We start from the raw sequence: 15109 nt of genomic DNA, 5'->3' as shown, positions 1-15109 counted from the left end.
ATCCACACTAAAAAGTGTTGCCGTCTCCACCATCAAAGATTACTTATAAAAGTCCCAGACTCGCCTCTGACAAGTGCTTTATATCCAAGAAATAACTTTATGTTTTGTTAACTTTTTGAGTGATATAGATGAGCTCCGGATACCTGTCTGTCAAGCGGTCTGGGGGGCCATATATTATGGGCAGGACCGGCCATGGCCGCGCCACAGGGCGATGGACCATTTATGCAAAAGTCGAGCTGTTGTGGGAAGCGTTTCGTTCAGCTCTCCCTCGCGAAGTAATTTGAATAATTGGTTGGAGGTGAACGAGGGTTTTAACGGAGTGTTTTGGTCTAAAGTTTAGTGTTTATGCAGTAATGATCTAATGATCTATGATGGTTGGCTTCGGAACACTTATACTGGGGGGCCCGGTCTCTCTCTACACCTGCAGGGTCACCTCCCCCCCCCTTGTACACTGGCACCCTTTATACTGACCCTGGTATACCCTCAGTGTATACCCTGGTACACCCTCAGTGTATACCCTAGTACACCCTCAGTGTATACCCTGGTACACCCTCAGTGTATACCCTGGTACACCCTCAGTGTATACCCTGGTACACCCTCAGTGTATACCCTGGTACACCCTCAGTGTATACCCTGGTATACCCTCAGTGTATACCGTGGTACACCCGCAGTGTATACCCTGGTACACCCTCAGTGTATACCCTGGTACACCCTCAGTGTATACCCTGGTACACCCTCAGTGTATACCGTGGTACACCCTCAGTGTATACCCTGGTACACCCTCAGTGTATACCCTGGTACACCCTCAGTGTATACCCTGGTACACCCTCAGTGTATACCCTGGTACACCCTCAGTGTATACCCTGGTACACCCTCAGTGTATACCCTGGTACACCCTCAGTGTATACCCTGGTACACCCTCAGTGTATACCCTGGTACACCCTCAGTGTATACCCTGGTACACCCTCAGTGTATACTCTGGTACACCCTCAGTGTATACCCTGGTACACCCTCAGTGTATACCCTGGTACACCCTCAGTGTATACCCTGGTACACCCTCAGTGTATACCCTGGTACACCCGCAGTGTATACCCTGGTACACCCTCAGTGTATACCCTGGTACACCCTCAGTGTATACTCTGGTACACCCTCAGTGTATACCCTGGTACACCCTCAGTGTATACCCTGGTACACCCTCAGTGTATACCCTGGTACACCCTCAGTGTATACCCTGGTACACCCTCAGTGTATACTCACCAAGAAGCGAGGTAAACCACTGGCCAGGTGGTCCTCGAGGTAATCTATTCAGTCTCCAAAACTTCCCAATGATTATACACATTTCAGCTCCGACACCCAGACGGAGTTTACCGCGTGTTGTAGACTTGGTTTACAACCCCAGCGTAGCCAGATTATCGTCACTGGATATCGTAACAAGATATCGTAACACGATATCGTAGCCAGCGTATCGTAACAAGATATCGTAACAAGATATCGTAGCCAGACTATCATCACAAGATATCGTAGCCAGCTTATCGTAACAAAATATCGTAGCCAGACTATCATCACAAGATATCGTAGCCAGCTTATCGTAACAAGATATCGTAGCCAGATTATCGTAACAAGATATCGTAGCCAGAGTTCAAGTACGTTTATTGAGACAACAAAATACATCTCAAACGGATAGAGTAGTTTAGCTTAAAGCTTAAAGCTTAGTTTAAAGCTTATCTATATCATAGATAACAAAGATAAAAAACCAGGTGCTATCACCAGCACAAGATGTACAAACACCTGTTCATGGTAGTGACTGGGGATAGCAACGATAGCCAACCTTACTTAGAACAGTGCAAAGGACCTGGCTCTCAACCCGCCTGTGACAGGCCCCCACCACACACCCGTCCCCCTGCAGAGTCCTCGTGGACCGACTATATCACGCTGAGTAGGAGGGGGTTATCTTGAGGGTTATCTTGAGAATATTTCGGGGCTTTAGTGTCCCCGCGGCCCGGTCCTCGACCTGGCCTCCACCCCCAGGAAGCAGCCCGTGACAGCTGACTAACACCCAGGTACCTATTTTACTGCTAGGTAACAGGGGCATAGGGTGAAAGAAACACTGCCCATTGTTTCTCGCCGGCGCCCGGGATCGAACCCGGGACCACAGGATCACTAGTCCAGCGTGCTGTCCACTCGGCCGACCGGCTCCCTAAGACCCATGAGCCATGGTCAATAAGAGCACTTGAGAACTTCAGATGAATCCCGTCTCAATACACACAGTATACGTAAAGTTTACTTAAAGTACGCATACTTTAAGTATACACACACACTTAAAGTATACGATATATGGCCAAGTGATTATACTTATGAGTCGAAATGCTAATGTGACGACATCTTATCTAGAATAATATCAATTGCAACTTTTTTTATACAACTTTAGCTTCTATAGTATTACCTGTACAATTGCTAGTTTAAACAATACCTAGAATCAGCAACATTTTAACATGTTAACAAAGAACAATGTTGAAAACATGGCTCTAGTTCCAGGAGCTATAGGCCTATAGTCAAAAATATTTGTGTGCTAACGAATGTGTTCTCTCTCTCCTTATAGGCTTGTCAATGGGCGGTTCAGGTGGCTACCTGTCCCTCCCTCCCATGCTAACAGCCATCCACACCTCCCAGCTGGCCGCCCTCCCACGACTCCCACAGGCACTCCGCACTCCCATCACCACACAGGTATGTCTCTCATCACCACACAGGTATGTCTCCCATCACCACACAGGTATGTCTCCCATCACCACACAGGTATGTCTCCCATCACCACACAGGTATGTCTCCCATCACCACACAGGTATGTCTCCCATCACCACACAGGTATGTCTCCCATCACCACACAGGTATGTCTCCCATCACCACACAGGTATGTCTCCCATCACCACACAGGTATGTCTCCCATCACCACACAGGTATGTCTCCCATCACCACACAGGTATGTCTCCCATCACCACACAGGTATGTCTCCCATCACCACACAGGTATGTCTCTCATCACCACACAGGTATGTCTCCCATCACCACACAGGTATGTCTCCCATCACCACACAGGTATGTCTCCCATCACCACACAGGTATGTCTCCCATCACCACACAGGTATGTCTCCCATCACCACACAGGTATGTCTCCCATCACCACACAGGTATGTCTCCCATCACCACACAGGTATGTCTCCCATCACCACACAGGTATGTCTCCCATCACCACACAGGTATGTCTCCCATCACCACACAGGTATGTCTCTCATCACCACACAGGTATGTCTCTCATCACCACACAGGTATGTCTCCCATCACCACACAGGTATGTCTCTCATCACCACACAGGTATGTCTCTCATCACCACACAGGTATGTCTCCCATCACCACACAGGTATGTCTCTCATCACCACACAGGTATGTCTCTCATCACCACACAGGTATGTCTCTCATCACCACACAGGTATGTCTCCCATCACCACACAGGTATGTCTCTCATCACCACACAGGTATGTCTCCCATCACCACACAGGTATGTCTCTCATCATATATCAATTTAGTAAATAGGATTATAATATATAATGATATAGGTAACTGCAGAAGGCCTATTGGCATGTACGAGGCAGCTCCCGTTTATATCCACCCAAACTCATTCGTATACGTGTCTAACCTGCGCTTGAAACAATGAAGGGATCCTAAGTAAGTCTGGACCACTGCAGAGGCACCATTGGGCCTTTTGAAGTTGCCTTGAGTCTTATGTTATGTCTATTGTGTTGCTGGGTAGCTGGGTCGATAGATCTACAACCATGTTACCGAACCAGTATTTATCCAGGTCTTTTCTAAATCTAAACTTATTCAATTGATATCCATTGTTATACCCGAGGATAATTCTGTCCCGGGATAATTCTGTCCCGGGATAATTCTGTCCCGGGATAATTCTGTCCCGGGATAATTCTGTCCAGGGATAATTCTGTCCCGGGATAATTCTGTCCCGGGATAATTCTGTCCCGGGATAATTCTGTCCCGGGATAATTCTGTCCCGGGATAATTCTGTCCCGGGATAATTCTGTCCCGGGATAATTCTGTCCCGGGATAATTCTGTCCCGGGATAATTCTGTCCCGGGATAATTCATATAGGGTGCCGGTAGTACATCTTGTTCTTCCTGGAGTAAACTTGCCGCTGAGTAAACTGTATACCCCGGCAGTGAGTAGTACCCAGAAGGTAGTCAGTTTGTTGTGGGGTCCTATGGGGGAGGGGGGGACTCGGTGTGTTATACATGCATGTATACATCGGAAATATACATGCATCGGAAACATTGAAATGGAATCGTAACATATTTTGTACATCGTGTGTTGCTCTTACGTGCAACAGATGGCACTGTTTAAAAAAAAAAAACATGATTTTACCTGTCACAGGTGTGGCATCTAAATAGTAGGTATATAAAAACACGCGCCTATTCGAATGGGACGTTGTGTCAAAATTTGAAGGCAATCAGTAAAGAACTTTCGGAGATTACAACGTGTGTTGGTCTTACGTCCTACAGATGGCGCTGTTTTTCAAAAAATAGGATGTTTTTTTCTTGTTAGAGGTGAGGCATGTATATAGTAGGTATGTAAAAACACGCGCCTATTCGAATGGGACGTTGTGTCAAAATTTCAAAGCAATGAGTAAAGAGGTTTCGAAGATTTCCTTCACATGAAAAACACCGAAAAACAAAACTTTTCAAAAAAGAATGTTTTTTCCCGTCACAGACGTGACATCTATATATATATATATATATATATATATATATATATATATATATATATATATATATATATATAAACCCGCTCGGATGCGAATGGAACGTTGTGTCAAAATTTCAAATCAATCGGTGAAGAACTTTCTGAGATTATCGGTTATGTACAAACGAACATTTCCATTTTTATTTATATATATTATAGCCAATTGAGGCCGTAGTTAGAGCGGCGAGTCAGTCGTGGTTGTTAGAGCGGCGAGTCAGTCGTGGTTGTTAGAGCGGCGAGTCAGTCGTGGTAGTTAGAGGGGCGAGTCAGTCGTGGTTGTTAGAGGGGCGAGTCAGTCGTGGTTGTTAGAGGGGCGAGTCAGTCGTGGTTGTTAGAGGGGCGAGTCAGTCGTGGTTGTTAGAGGGGCGAGTCAGTCGTGGTAGTTAGAGGGGCGAGTCAGTCGTGGTTGTTAGAGGGGCGAGTCAGTCGTGGTTGTTAGAGGGGCGAGTCAGTCGTGGTTGTTAGAGGGGCGAGTCAGTCGTGGATGTTAGAGGGGCGAGTCAGTCGTGGTTGTTAGAGGGGCGAGTCAGTCGTGGTTGTTAGAGGGGCGAGTCAGTCGTGGTTGTTAGAGGGGCGAGTCAGTCGTGGTTGTTAGAGGGGCGAGTCAGTCGTGGATGTTAGAGGGGCGAGTCAGTCGTGGTTGTTAGAGGGGCGAGTCAGTCGTGGTTGTTAGAGGGGCGAGTCAGTCGTGGTTGTTAGAGGGGCGAGTCAGTCGTGGTTGTTAGAGGGGCGAGTCAGTCGTGGTTGTTAGAGGGGCGAGTCAGTCGTGGTTGTTAGAGGGGCGAGTCAGTCGTGGTTGTTAGAGGGGCGAGTCAGTCGTGGTAGTTAGAGGGGCGAGTCAGTCGTGGTTGTTAGAGGGGCGAGTCAGTCGTGGTTGTTAGAGGGGCGAGTCAGTCGTGGATGTTAGAGGGGCGAGTCAGTCGTGGTTGTTAGAGGGGCGAGTCAGTCGTGGTTGTTAGAGGGGCGAGTCAGTCGTGGTTGTTAGAGGGGCGAGTCAGTCGTGGATGTTAGAGGGGCGAGTCAGTCGTGGTTGTTAGAGGGGCGAGTCAGTCGTGGTTGTTAGAGGGGCGAGTCAGTCGTGGTTGTTAGAGGGGCGAGTCAGTCGTGGTTGTTAGAGGGGCGAGTCAGTCGTGGTTGTTAGAGGGGCGAGTCAGTCGTGGTAGTTAGAGGGGCGAGTCAGTCGTGGTTGTTAGAGGGGCGAGTCAGTCGTGGTTGTTAGAGGGGCGAGTCAGTCGTGGTTGTTAGAGGGGCGAGTCAGTCGTGGATGTTAGAGGGGCGAGTCAGTCGTGGTTGTTAGAGGGGCGAGTCAGTCGTGGTTGTTAGAGGGGCGAGTCAGTCGTGGTTGTTAGAGGGGCGAGTCAGTCGTGGTTGTTAGAGGGGCGAGTCAGTCGTGGATGTTAGAGGGGCGAGTCAGTCGTGGTTGTTAGAGGGGCGAGTCAGTCGTGGTTGTTAGAGGGGCGAGTCAGTCGTGGTTGTTAGAGGGGCGAGTCAGTCGTGGTTGTTAGAGGGGCGAGTCAGTCGTGGTTGTTAGAGGGGCGAGTCAGTCGTGGTTGTTAGAGGGGCGAGTCAGTCGTGGTTGTTAGAGGGGCGAGTCAGTCGTGGTAGTTAGAGGGGCGAGTCAGTCGTGGTTGTTAGAGGGGCGAGTCAGTCGTGGTTGTTAGAGGGGCGAGTCAGTCGTGGTTGTTAGAGGGGCGAGTCAGTCGTGGTTGTTAGAGGGGCGAATCAGTCGTGGTAGTTAGAGGGGCGAGTCAGTCGTGGTAGTTAGAGGGGCGAGTCAGTCGTGGTAGTTAGAGGGGCGAGTCAGTCGTGGATGTTAGAGGGGCGAGTCAGTCGTGGTTGTTAGAGGGGCGAGTCAGTCGTGGTAGTTAGAGGGGCGAGTCAGTCGTGGTAGTTAGAGGGGCGAGTCAGTCGTGGTAGTTAGAGGGGCGAGTCAGTCGTGGTAGTTAGAGGGGCGAGTCAGTCGTGGATGTTAGAGGGGCGAGTCAGTCGTGGTTGTTAGAGGGGCGAGTCAGTCGTGGTAGTTAGAGGGGCGAGTCAGTCGTGGTTGTTAGAGGGGCGAGTCAGTCGTGGTTGTTAGAGGGGCGAGTCAGTCGTGGTTGTTAGAGGGGCGAGTCAGTCGTGGTTGTTAGAGGGGCGAGTCAGTCGTGGTTGTTAGAGGGGCGAGTCAGTCGTGGATGTTAGAGGGGCGAGTCAGTCGTGGTTGTTAGAGGGGCGAGTCAGTCGTGGATGTTAGAGGGGCGAGTCAGTCGTGGTTGTTAGAGGGGCGAGTCAGTCGTGGTTGTTAGAGGGGCGAGTCAGTCGTGGTTGTTAGAGGGGCGAGTCAGTCGTGGTTGTTAGAGGGGCGAGTCAGTCGTGGTTGTTAGAGGGGCGAGTCAGTCGTGGTTGTTAGAGGGGCGAGTCAGTCGTGGTTGTTAGAGGGGCGAGTCAGTCGTGGTTGTTAGAGGGGCGAGTCAGTCGTGGTTGTTAGAGGGGCGAGTCAGTCGTGGTTGTTAGAGGGGCGAGTCAGTCGTGGTTGTTAGAGGGGCGAGTCAGTCGTGGTTGTTAGAGGGGCGAGTCAGTCGTGGTTGTTAGAGGGGCGAGTCAGTCGTGGTTGTTAGAGGGGGCGAGTCAGTCGTGGTTGTTAGAGGGGCGAGTCAGTCGTGGTTGTTAGAGGGGCGAGTCAGTCGTGGTTGTTAGAGGGGCGAGTCAGTCGTGGTTGTTAGAGGGGCGAGTCAGTCGTGGTTGTTAGAGGGGCGAGTCAGTCGTGGTTGTTAGAGGGGCGAGTCAGTCGTGGTTGTTAGAGGGGCGAGTCAGTCGTGGTTGTTAGAGGGGCGAGTCAGTCGTGGTAGTTAGAGGGGCGAGTCAGTCGTGGTTGTTAGAGGGGCGAGTCAGTCGTGGTTGTTAGAGGGGCGAGTCAGTCGTGGTTGTTAGAGGGGCGAGTCAGTCGTGGTTGTTAGAGGGGCGAGTCAGTCGTGGTTGTTAGAGGGGCGAGTCAGTCGTGGTTGTTAGAGGGGCGAGTCAGTCGTGGTTGTTAGAGGGGCGAGTCAGTCGTGGTTGTTAGAGGGGCGAGTCAGTCGTGGTTGTTAGAGGGGCGAGTCAGTCGTGGTTGTTAGAGGGGCGAGTCAGTCGTGGTTGTTAGAGGGGCGAGTCAGTCGTGGTTGTTAGAGGGGCGAGTCAGTCGTGGTTGTTAGAGGGGCGAGTCAGTCGTGGTTGTTAGAGGGGCGAGTCAGTCGTGGTTGTTAGAGGGGCGAGTCAGTCGTGGTTGTTAGAGGGGCGAGTCAGTCGTGGTTGTTAGAGGGGCGAGTCAGTCGTGGTTGTTAGAGGGGCGAGTCAGTCGTGGTTGTTAGAGGGGCGAGTCAGTCGTGGTTGTTAGAGGGGCGAGTCAGTCGTGGTAGTTAGAGGGGCGAGTCAGTCGTGGTTGTTAGAGGGGCGAGTCAGTCGTGGTTGTTAGAGGGGCGAGTCAGTCGTGGTTGTTAGAGGGGCGAGTCAGTCGTGGTTGTTAGAGGGGCGAGTCAGTCGTGGTTGTTAGAGGGGCGAGTCAGTCGTGGTTGTTAGAGGGGCGAGTCAGTCGTGGTTGTTAGAGGGGCGAGTCAGTCGTGGTTGTTAGAGGGGCGAGTCAGTCGTGGTAGTTAGAGGGGCGAGTCAGTCGTGGTTGTTAGAGGGGCGAGTCAGTCGTGGTGTTAGAGGGGCGAGTCAGTCGTGGTTGTTAGAGGGGCGAGTCAGTCGTGGTTGTTAGAGGGGCGAGTCAGTCGTGGATGTTAGAGGGGCGAGTCAGTCGTGGTTGTTAGAGGGGCGAGTCAGTCGTGGTTGTTAGAGGGGCGAGTCAGTCGTGGTTGTTAGAGGGGCGAGTCAGTCGTGGTTGTTAGAGGGGCGAGTCAGTCGTGGTTGTTAGAGGGGCGAGTCAGTCGTGGTTGTTAGAGGGGCGAGTCAGTCGTGGTTGTTAGAGGGGCGAGTCAGTCGTGGTTGTTAGAGGGGCGAGTCAGTCGTGGTTGTTAGAGGGGCGAGTCAGTCGTGGTTGTTAGAGGGCGAGTCAGTCGTGGTTGTTAGAGGGGCGAGTCAGTCGTGGTTGTTAGAGGGGCGAGTCAGTCGTGGATGTTAGAGGGGCGAGTCAGTCGTGGTTGTTAGAGGGGCGAGTCAGTCGTGGTTGTTAGAGGGGCGAGTCAGTCGTGGTTGTCGAGAGACTCACCGTTAACAATTGTATTTCTTAATCACTATAAATAGTTAGAGAATAATATAAGAAGTAAGGAAGAACAATGTTGAGGAAGGGAAGCTTATATAGTGCTAATATATGCAACAATGATCACAAAAACACTGATCTCGTTATCTTGAGGTTATCTTGAGATAATTTCGGGGCTTTAGTGTCCCCGCGGCCCGGTCCTCGACCAGGCCTCCACCCCCGGGAAGCAGCCCGTGACAGCTGACTAACACCCAGGTATCTATTTTACTGCTAGGTAACAGGGCCATAGGGTGAAACAAACTCTGCCCATTGTTTCTCGCCGGCGCCCGTGATCGAACCCGGGACCACAGGATTACAAGTCCAGCGTGCTGTCCGCTAGGCCGACCGGCTCCCTTAACATGAGTTAAACTTTGAATTAACACCACAATCCCTTGTTAGCCCCCCCCCCCCAGGTTCCAAGACCAGCCCGGTAAATGGTGATTAATAGTGATTAATGGTGATGGTTAATGGGTTGACAGTGAATGTAACGATGGTTACAGCAGCCGGGGCGCTGTAACTATCCTCTCCAACTGTTTAATTACTCTACAATACAGGACATTCACCGTGGACCTTTAATACGTTCAAGAGAAGTGCAATGGTGCACCTGAATTTACCTTTGACTCATCTCTGAGTCACTCACCTTAAAGCTTTACTCAGCCCTCACCTAAATATATTTAGGAAATGAAAATATCTCCTCGTGACACCGCTGTGGGGAAATGAGTCTTGGGATTTATATTTATTTATATACTAATTATTTATTTATATACTAATTTATATTTTATGTTTATATTTTTTCGATAGCAAAGTAATATGTTTAAAGTGAACTGTATGGTTTGGAAAATCCCGCACATCGCTTCCTTACACATTCTGCGGGGTTATAGGTGATATATATATGAGAGTTCTACATTCTTGTAAAGTTACCAGCAAGTGTAGCATTTTGGGCACGTCCTTAATCATTATTTTTCCCAGAATACGACCCCCCCCCCCACCCCCCCGCCGAATAGTTTAACAACCAGGTACACATTCACTGCTGGGTGAACAGAGGCTACAGTTAAAGATTGGCGCCCCGGTCAATCCTCCCCGGCCAGGATTCGAACCCAAGCCAAAGCACTCGCAAAACGCCAGGCGTGTATGTGTCTTACCACTGTGCCACGAGGAATGCGATATAGAGTATCAATTGAAATTATTTATTGGTAGACATTCACTACAGTATTAGACTACGTATTAATAATTCAAATTACCACAACTACAGCTTACATTGTATGGCTGATTTTGGCCTAGACAACCAGTACGAACACTGATGAACACTGATGAACACTCCTCGTGGTGATGCTGGCATTAACACATGTACTCGTGTACTAGGTAACTACTGGTAATTCCGCTTCTTCTTCTATGAGTTAATTTGAAAGTTGGAAAAATGATGGGGGTTTTCCGACATAATTCCCAAGGGGCCGAACACGGTTCGAGGTCCAATATTTAGAGCAGACGAACACCGATACTCCTCCTCAGAAGGATTAGATTAATTTGATGTTAGTAATGAAACATTTCTGCATCAGTTCGTACAGGACGGATGTCCCGTACTAGAGTTGCAGGGGGTGGAAGTCTAATGCGATTTCATTTCCCTGTTAACTCTTGTGAGGCTAAAATTCAAGCTTAATTACATATTATTTAACCCAGAAGACTGAATGTGATCAAGTACTACAGTCAAGTATGATTCAGGGACTGCAGTGAGATCAGTGACATTAGATATAACTTGAAGTTTGTTCAGGTAACTGGTCACTGATATATAAACAATGAGGCCCATGGAATACATCACAATTAAATAATAAATGTATCAAAATCAGTCGTCGGATTTATATAGTCAGTCAAGCTCCCTTATGCTTATTTGCTGGCGTTTATTTGGCTGACAAATTGGGGGTTTAATCTAGTTAATTGATTCAGATTATTGAATAGCTCATCATTAAAGTAAAGTATGGTTCTGAGACTGCAGTGGGTTTAGTGACATTGGTCGCAGTGACTTGTAGCTGTTTAGGCTCCTGTTCACTGATTTGCCACTGAGGCCTCATGAACTCATCTTCAGTTTTGAATGATGATACTAACATCAACCTCTGTTGGTATAGTCAGCTGTAATCTCCTTAGTATAATGCTACTGGAGAAATATAATCAGCTGACAAATTTAGATTTCTACTGGTATTGTTTATCTGCAGCCATAGGTCTCCTCAGGCTTGATACTGGGCCTGAGAGTAATTTACCTCCTGCAGAGTTTAACATGGTTATACCCTGATATTTAGTAGGGCTAGTGATGAATCGATGGTAGTGGTCTGTACCTACAAGGAGACCGAAGTCGGTGAGGTGATCAGACTTAATATTATCTGCCAATTTTATTCCTCTACTAGCTGTACCCGGCCACGCGTTGCTGTGGCTCAGCAACACGTGTTCGTTGGTGAGCCACGTCAACCTTCCCCTGCCCCCCAGTCCTCCCCACCATTACCCACTCCCTCGTCCAATGTATTCCCAAATTATCTGATGTTCCCATCACTGAAAAATAAGAACAGTTACAAAAACGAAATAAAAAAAAATAAAAGAAAAAAATAAACAACGGTAAACAACACAGCTCAATTCCAACGCAATGTCACACAAAATAATTAAATCAAAATGAAAATAATTCAAAATCTATGAAAATTCTATTTATCAAACAAACAAATGAATATTTGATTTGATTCAAACAAACAAATTCCCACAAATCGCTTCATTGCACATTCTGAGGATTTACGGTTTATATATATAGTCTATCACTCGAAATTATTGATACGTAGACATTCACTACAGTATTAGAATACGTACTAGTAATACAAATTACCACAACTACAGCTTATCTTGTATGGCTGATTCTGGCCTAGACAACCAGTACGAACACTGATGAACACTGATGAACACTGATGAACACTCCTCGCGGTGTTGCTGGCATCACCACATGTACTCGTGTACTAGGTATCTAGTGTTAATTCCGCTTCTTCTTCTTCTGAGTTAATATGAGTATGTTGCTCTACACACTACTCTTCCTCACAGCTCTAATGACGGTTCTCTCTACAGAGCTCCGGGGACTCTATGCCCGGGATGACCCAGGGGCGTGACCAGACCTCGCCGCACCTGCCCCTCCAGCGCCCACACCATCCGCGCATGCGCCGGAGCTTCACCATTGCTGACCTGCTGGGGGCCGGAGACGACCAGCTGGAAGGTGCGGGTAGCCCCCTGGCTGGAGCCCTTGAGGATGCGGGTAGCCCCTTGGCCGGAGCCCTTGACGGTGCGGGTAGCCCCCTGACCGGAGCCCTTGACGGTGCGGGTCTAGGCCAGGGGCCCTCCCCTCGTCTCTACGACGACCAGAGGGACACAGTCTCCCCTCAGGAAGACACGACGGACGGTTGTCACGGCCCCGCGGACCCGGGTTCCAGGTTCGAGTGGCTACAGTGTACCCGATACCACCCACCCAAGCTACCCAGTGAGTACTGTCTCGGCCACTTTGGGCCAGTAGCCGGGTTCTTGCTGTTAATGTATCTTATAACCTCTTCGTCTTTATCCAACCCCAAGTTGGTGGTAAGTTATCGAGAACTGGCTGTGGCGAGTAGTGGTGCAAAGAATAAAGGGGGGGGGGTAAACAATACACAATTACACCTTCACCACTATATATATTATATTAAAGTATTACTGCACATATGTACAAAGTGTTGCTTTCATTCAGGACACAATACATCGGCGGTGTTCGTCAAATCCCGGTGAATCCACTTTCCAAGTACACGTCGTCCACACTTAATGGTAAACACCGGTGAGTTCACCTTCCTCAACATGGACCAGTCCGCACACACTGTATCATCATGATGTGCCAATACTCCACCTCCGCTCTCTAGATACACACTGGCAGAGGGCTTCAGCCACACGCTGACAGGGGTCTCAAACACTCACATACAGGGGGTAGCTATCACCCTGGCAGAAGTCTCTAGTCACTCGCTAGCAACACTTCCCAACAGACGCACAACTGTCGTCGCGTAACTCTTCCTGACCAATCCCGGGCACGTTGGTCCATACGACACTGCATAAACCAGCAGCTAACACACTGCTACTACCGACGACGGCCACTTTGTCCTCTCACAGGACCAAGTCAGGAGTTCTTGGACTGTCCAAGGTGAACCGCCCTCCTCGTAAGGGCGTTAGTTAAATTTCTGGTTCCCCTTAAATATAGTATTGTGTGGTGTACGTTCTTTCCCTAAAGTTCTTTAATTGATGTTTGGTGATAATATTGGTACTGTGAGTGGTCGTACCACGTGATCATCTTAACCCTTAGGAGATAGTGATTAATACCGAGTAACACTTCCTACTGGCTGCTCTTGGGTTTATTGAGTTAAAACGAGTCTACTAGTTAATGAAACACTGATAATTTAGACGTAATGTAATATGAACTAGTGGCTTAAGGTATTGAATGTATTATCTTTAAATCTAACATTGTGTATGTACCTCAATGTAAGTACCTTTACCTGAATAATAATTCTAAATCTAAATCTAACTGAGATATGGTGCACCACAGATGTTTACAACCGGAAACAAGGGGAAACTCTCCAAGGAACTGCTACAGAGAGAACTTATTATTTAACTGCTGCCACCATCTTGCCTCTAACTTAGCTATATCAAGTAATGACGCAAGAACCATTTTTATTATTATTATTATTATTTTCTACCACAGACGTGGCCAGACATTTACAATGCTAACCAGCATATATACATTTTCTTCTGTCCACCATGGACAGGGTGAGAGAAGTGTTAAACATATAGTTCAAGGGTTTATTGAACACTCAACCACAGAAGGTGATTCGGTGCTTTTAAAATGCTAAGCTAACCTACATACGTAAATACATAGATACACAGATTTACATATGCCCTACATAAAGTGTTCGATGTGTCTTTTACAGTGTCATTAATGTGCATTTACAAAGGTGAAATGTAATTCTGATCAGCTTCCATATATACTTTATATACATACATATACATACACACACATATACGTACACATACATATATACATACATATATACACACACATGCATTCACATACATTTGTCTCTTTTACTCTGACAGGGTGAGATAGCTGATAAAGAAACTAGTGTGCAATTAAGCACTTAATCACTGAAGGTGATTAAGGTGCTTTTACAAGCTCAGGTTATATAGTTACATCACATACAAACATTGTATAAGTGATAACAAGAAGCATTGTTTGGCTACTGACAGTTCTCCTCTAGATGTTTGTACTTAATAGTCTTTAACACTTGAACTTAGAGGACCGGAGGATCCGTGCGAGTGATAGAGCACACGGCTCTATAACACATTATTAAGTCAAGAACTAAATGTCCACGAATGTCACACTAGTGTTATGAAGTGTTTGATCACTCATTCCACACACTTTACAAGCCAGGGTAAGATTCACGAAGCAGTTACGCAAGTACTTACAAACGTGTACATCTTTCCTCAATCTTTGACGGCTTTGGTTACATTTATTATACAGTTTACAAGCATGAAAACTTGCCAATCAACTGTTGTTATTGTTATAAACAGCCTCCTGGTGCTTCGGAGCTCATTAACTGTTTAATAATTGTAAACAAAGCCGCCAAAGATTGAGAAAAGATGGACAGGTTCGTAAGTGCTTGAGTAACTGCTTCGTGAATCAACCCGTCCTCGACTCAAGTCCATTACATTCAGCGGTCGACCCCACAGACGCATTCATAAATTTTAACATGCTGTTCATTCAAAACGGGAATTTTCGCAAATATAAATTAATATTATAACATATTAGCATATTGTGTATAAATAGGCACTGGTTAGGTTAGGTGTTTAGGTTCTGTTGGCGATTATTTGTATTTGTAGTACGTGGGTGAAGCATTTATAGCGTTGTGGTTCGAACAAAATTCGTCAGTGAAGCACTTGTTCCGGATATGTTCGAACGTCAGCAGTTGTGAGTCGTATGTAAACCGCTTTTCATTCATAAACAGCTGGGGTTTGGCGGGTGGATGGAATCACTTTTGGGTCTTTGTTTGGAGGACGGGCTGCGTGAATCTGGCCCCCC

General features: G+C 47.6%; 1 protein-coding gene across 1 annotated transcript in view; it reads left to right on the top strand.

Moving 5' to 3' along the window:
• The first annotated feature begins 12117 nt into the window (after positions 1-12117).
• LOC123772691 (uncharacterized) overlaps positions 12118-15109 on the top strand; it is a 47885-nt gene continuing 44893 nt past the window's right edge. The window contains exons 1-2 of the mRNA XM_069324770.1: positions 12118-12452; positions 12740-12823. Of these exons, the coding sequence (XP_069180871.1) occupies positions 12118-12452; positions 12740-12823 (419 nt within the window). The remainder of the gene's footprint in view (positions 12453-12739; positions 12824-15109) is intronic.

This window comes from Procambarus clarkii, chromosome 14 (assembly GCF_040958095.1).
Source record: "Procambarus clarkii isolate CNS0578487 chromosome 14, FALCON_Pclarkii_2.0, whole genome shotgun sequence".
Taxonomy (NCBI): Eukaryota; Metazoa; Arthropoda; class Malacostraca; order Decapoda; family Cambaridae; genus Procambarus; species Procambarus clarkii.
This window is presented reverse-complemented; position numbering and strand designations above follow the sequence as displayed.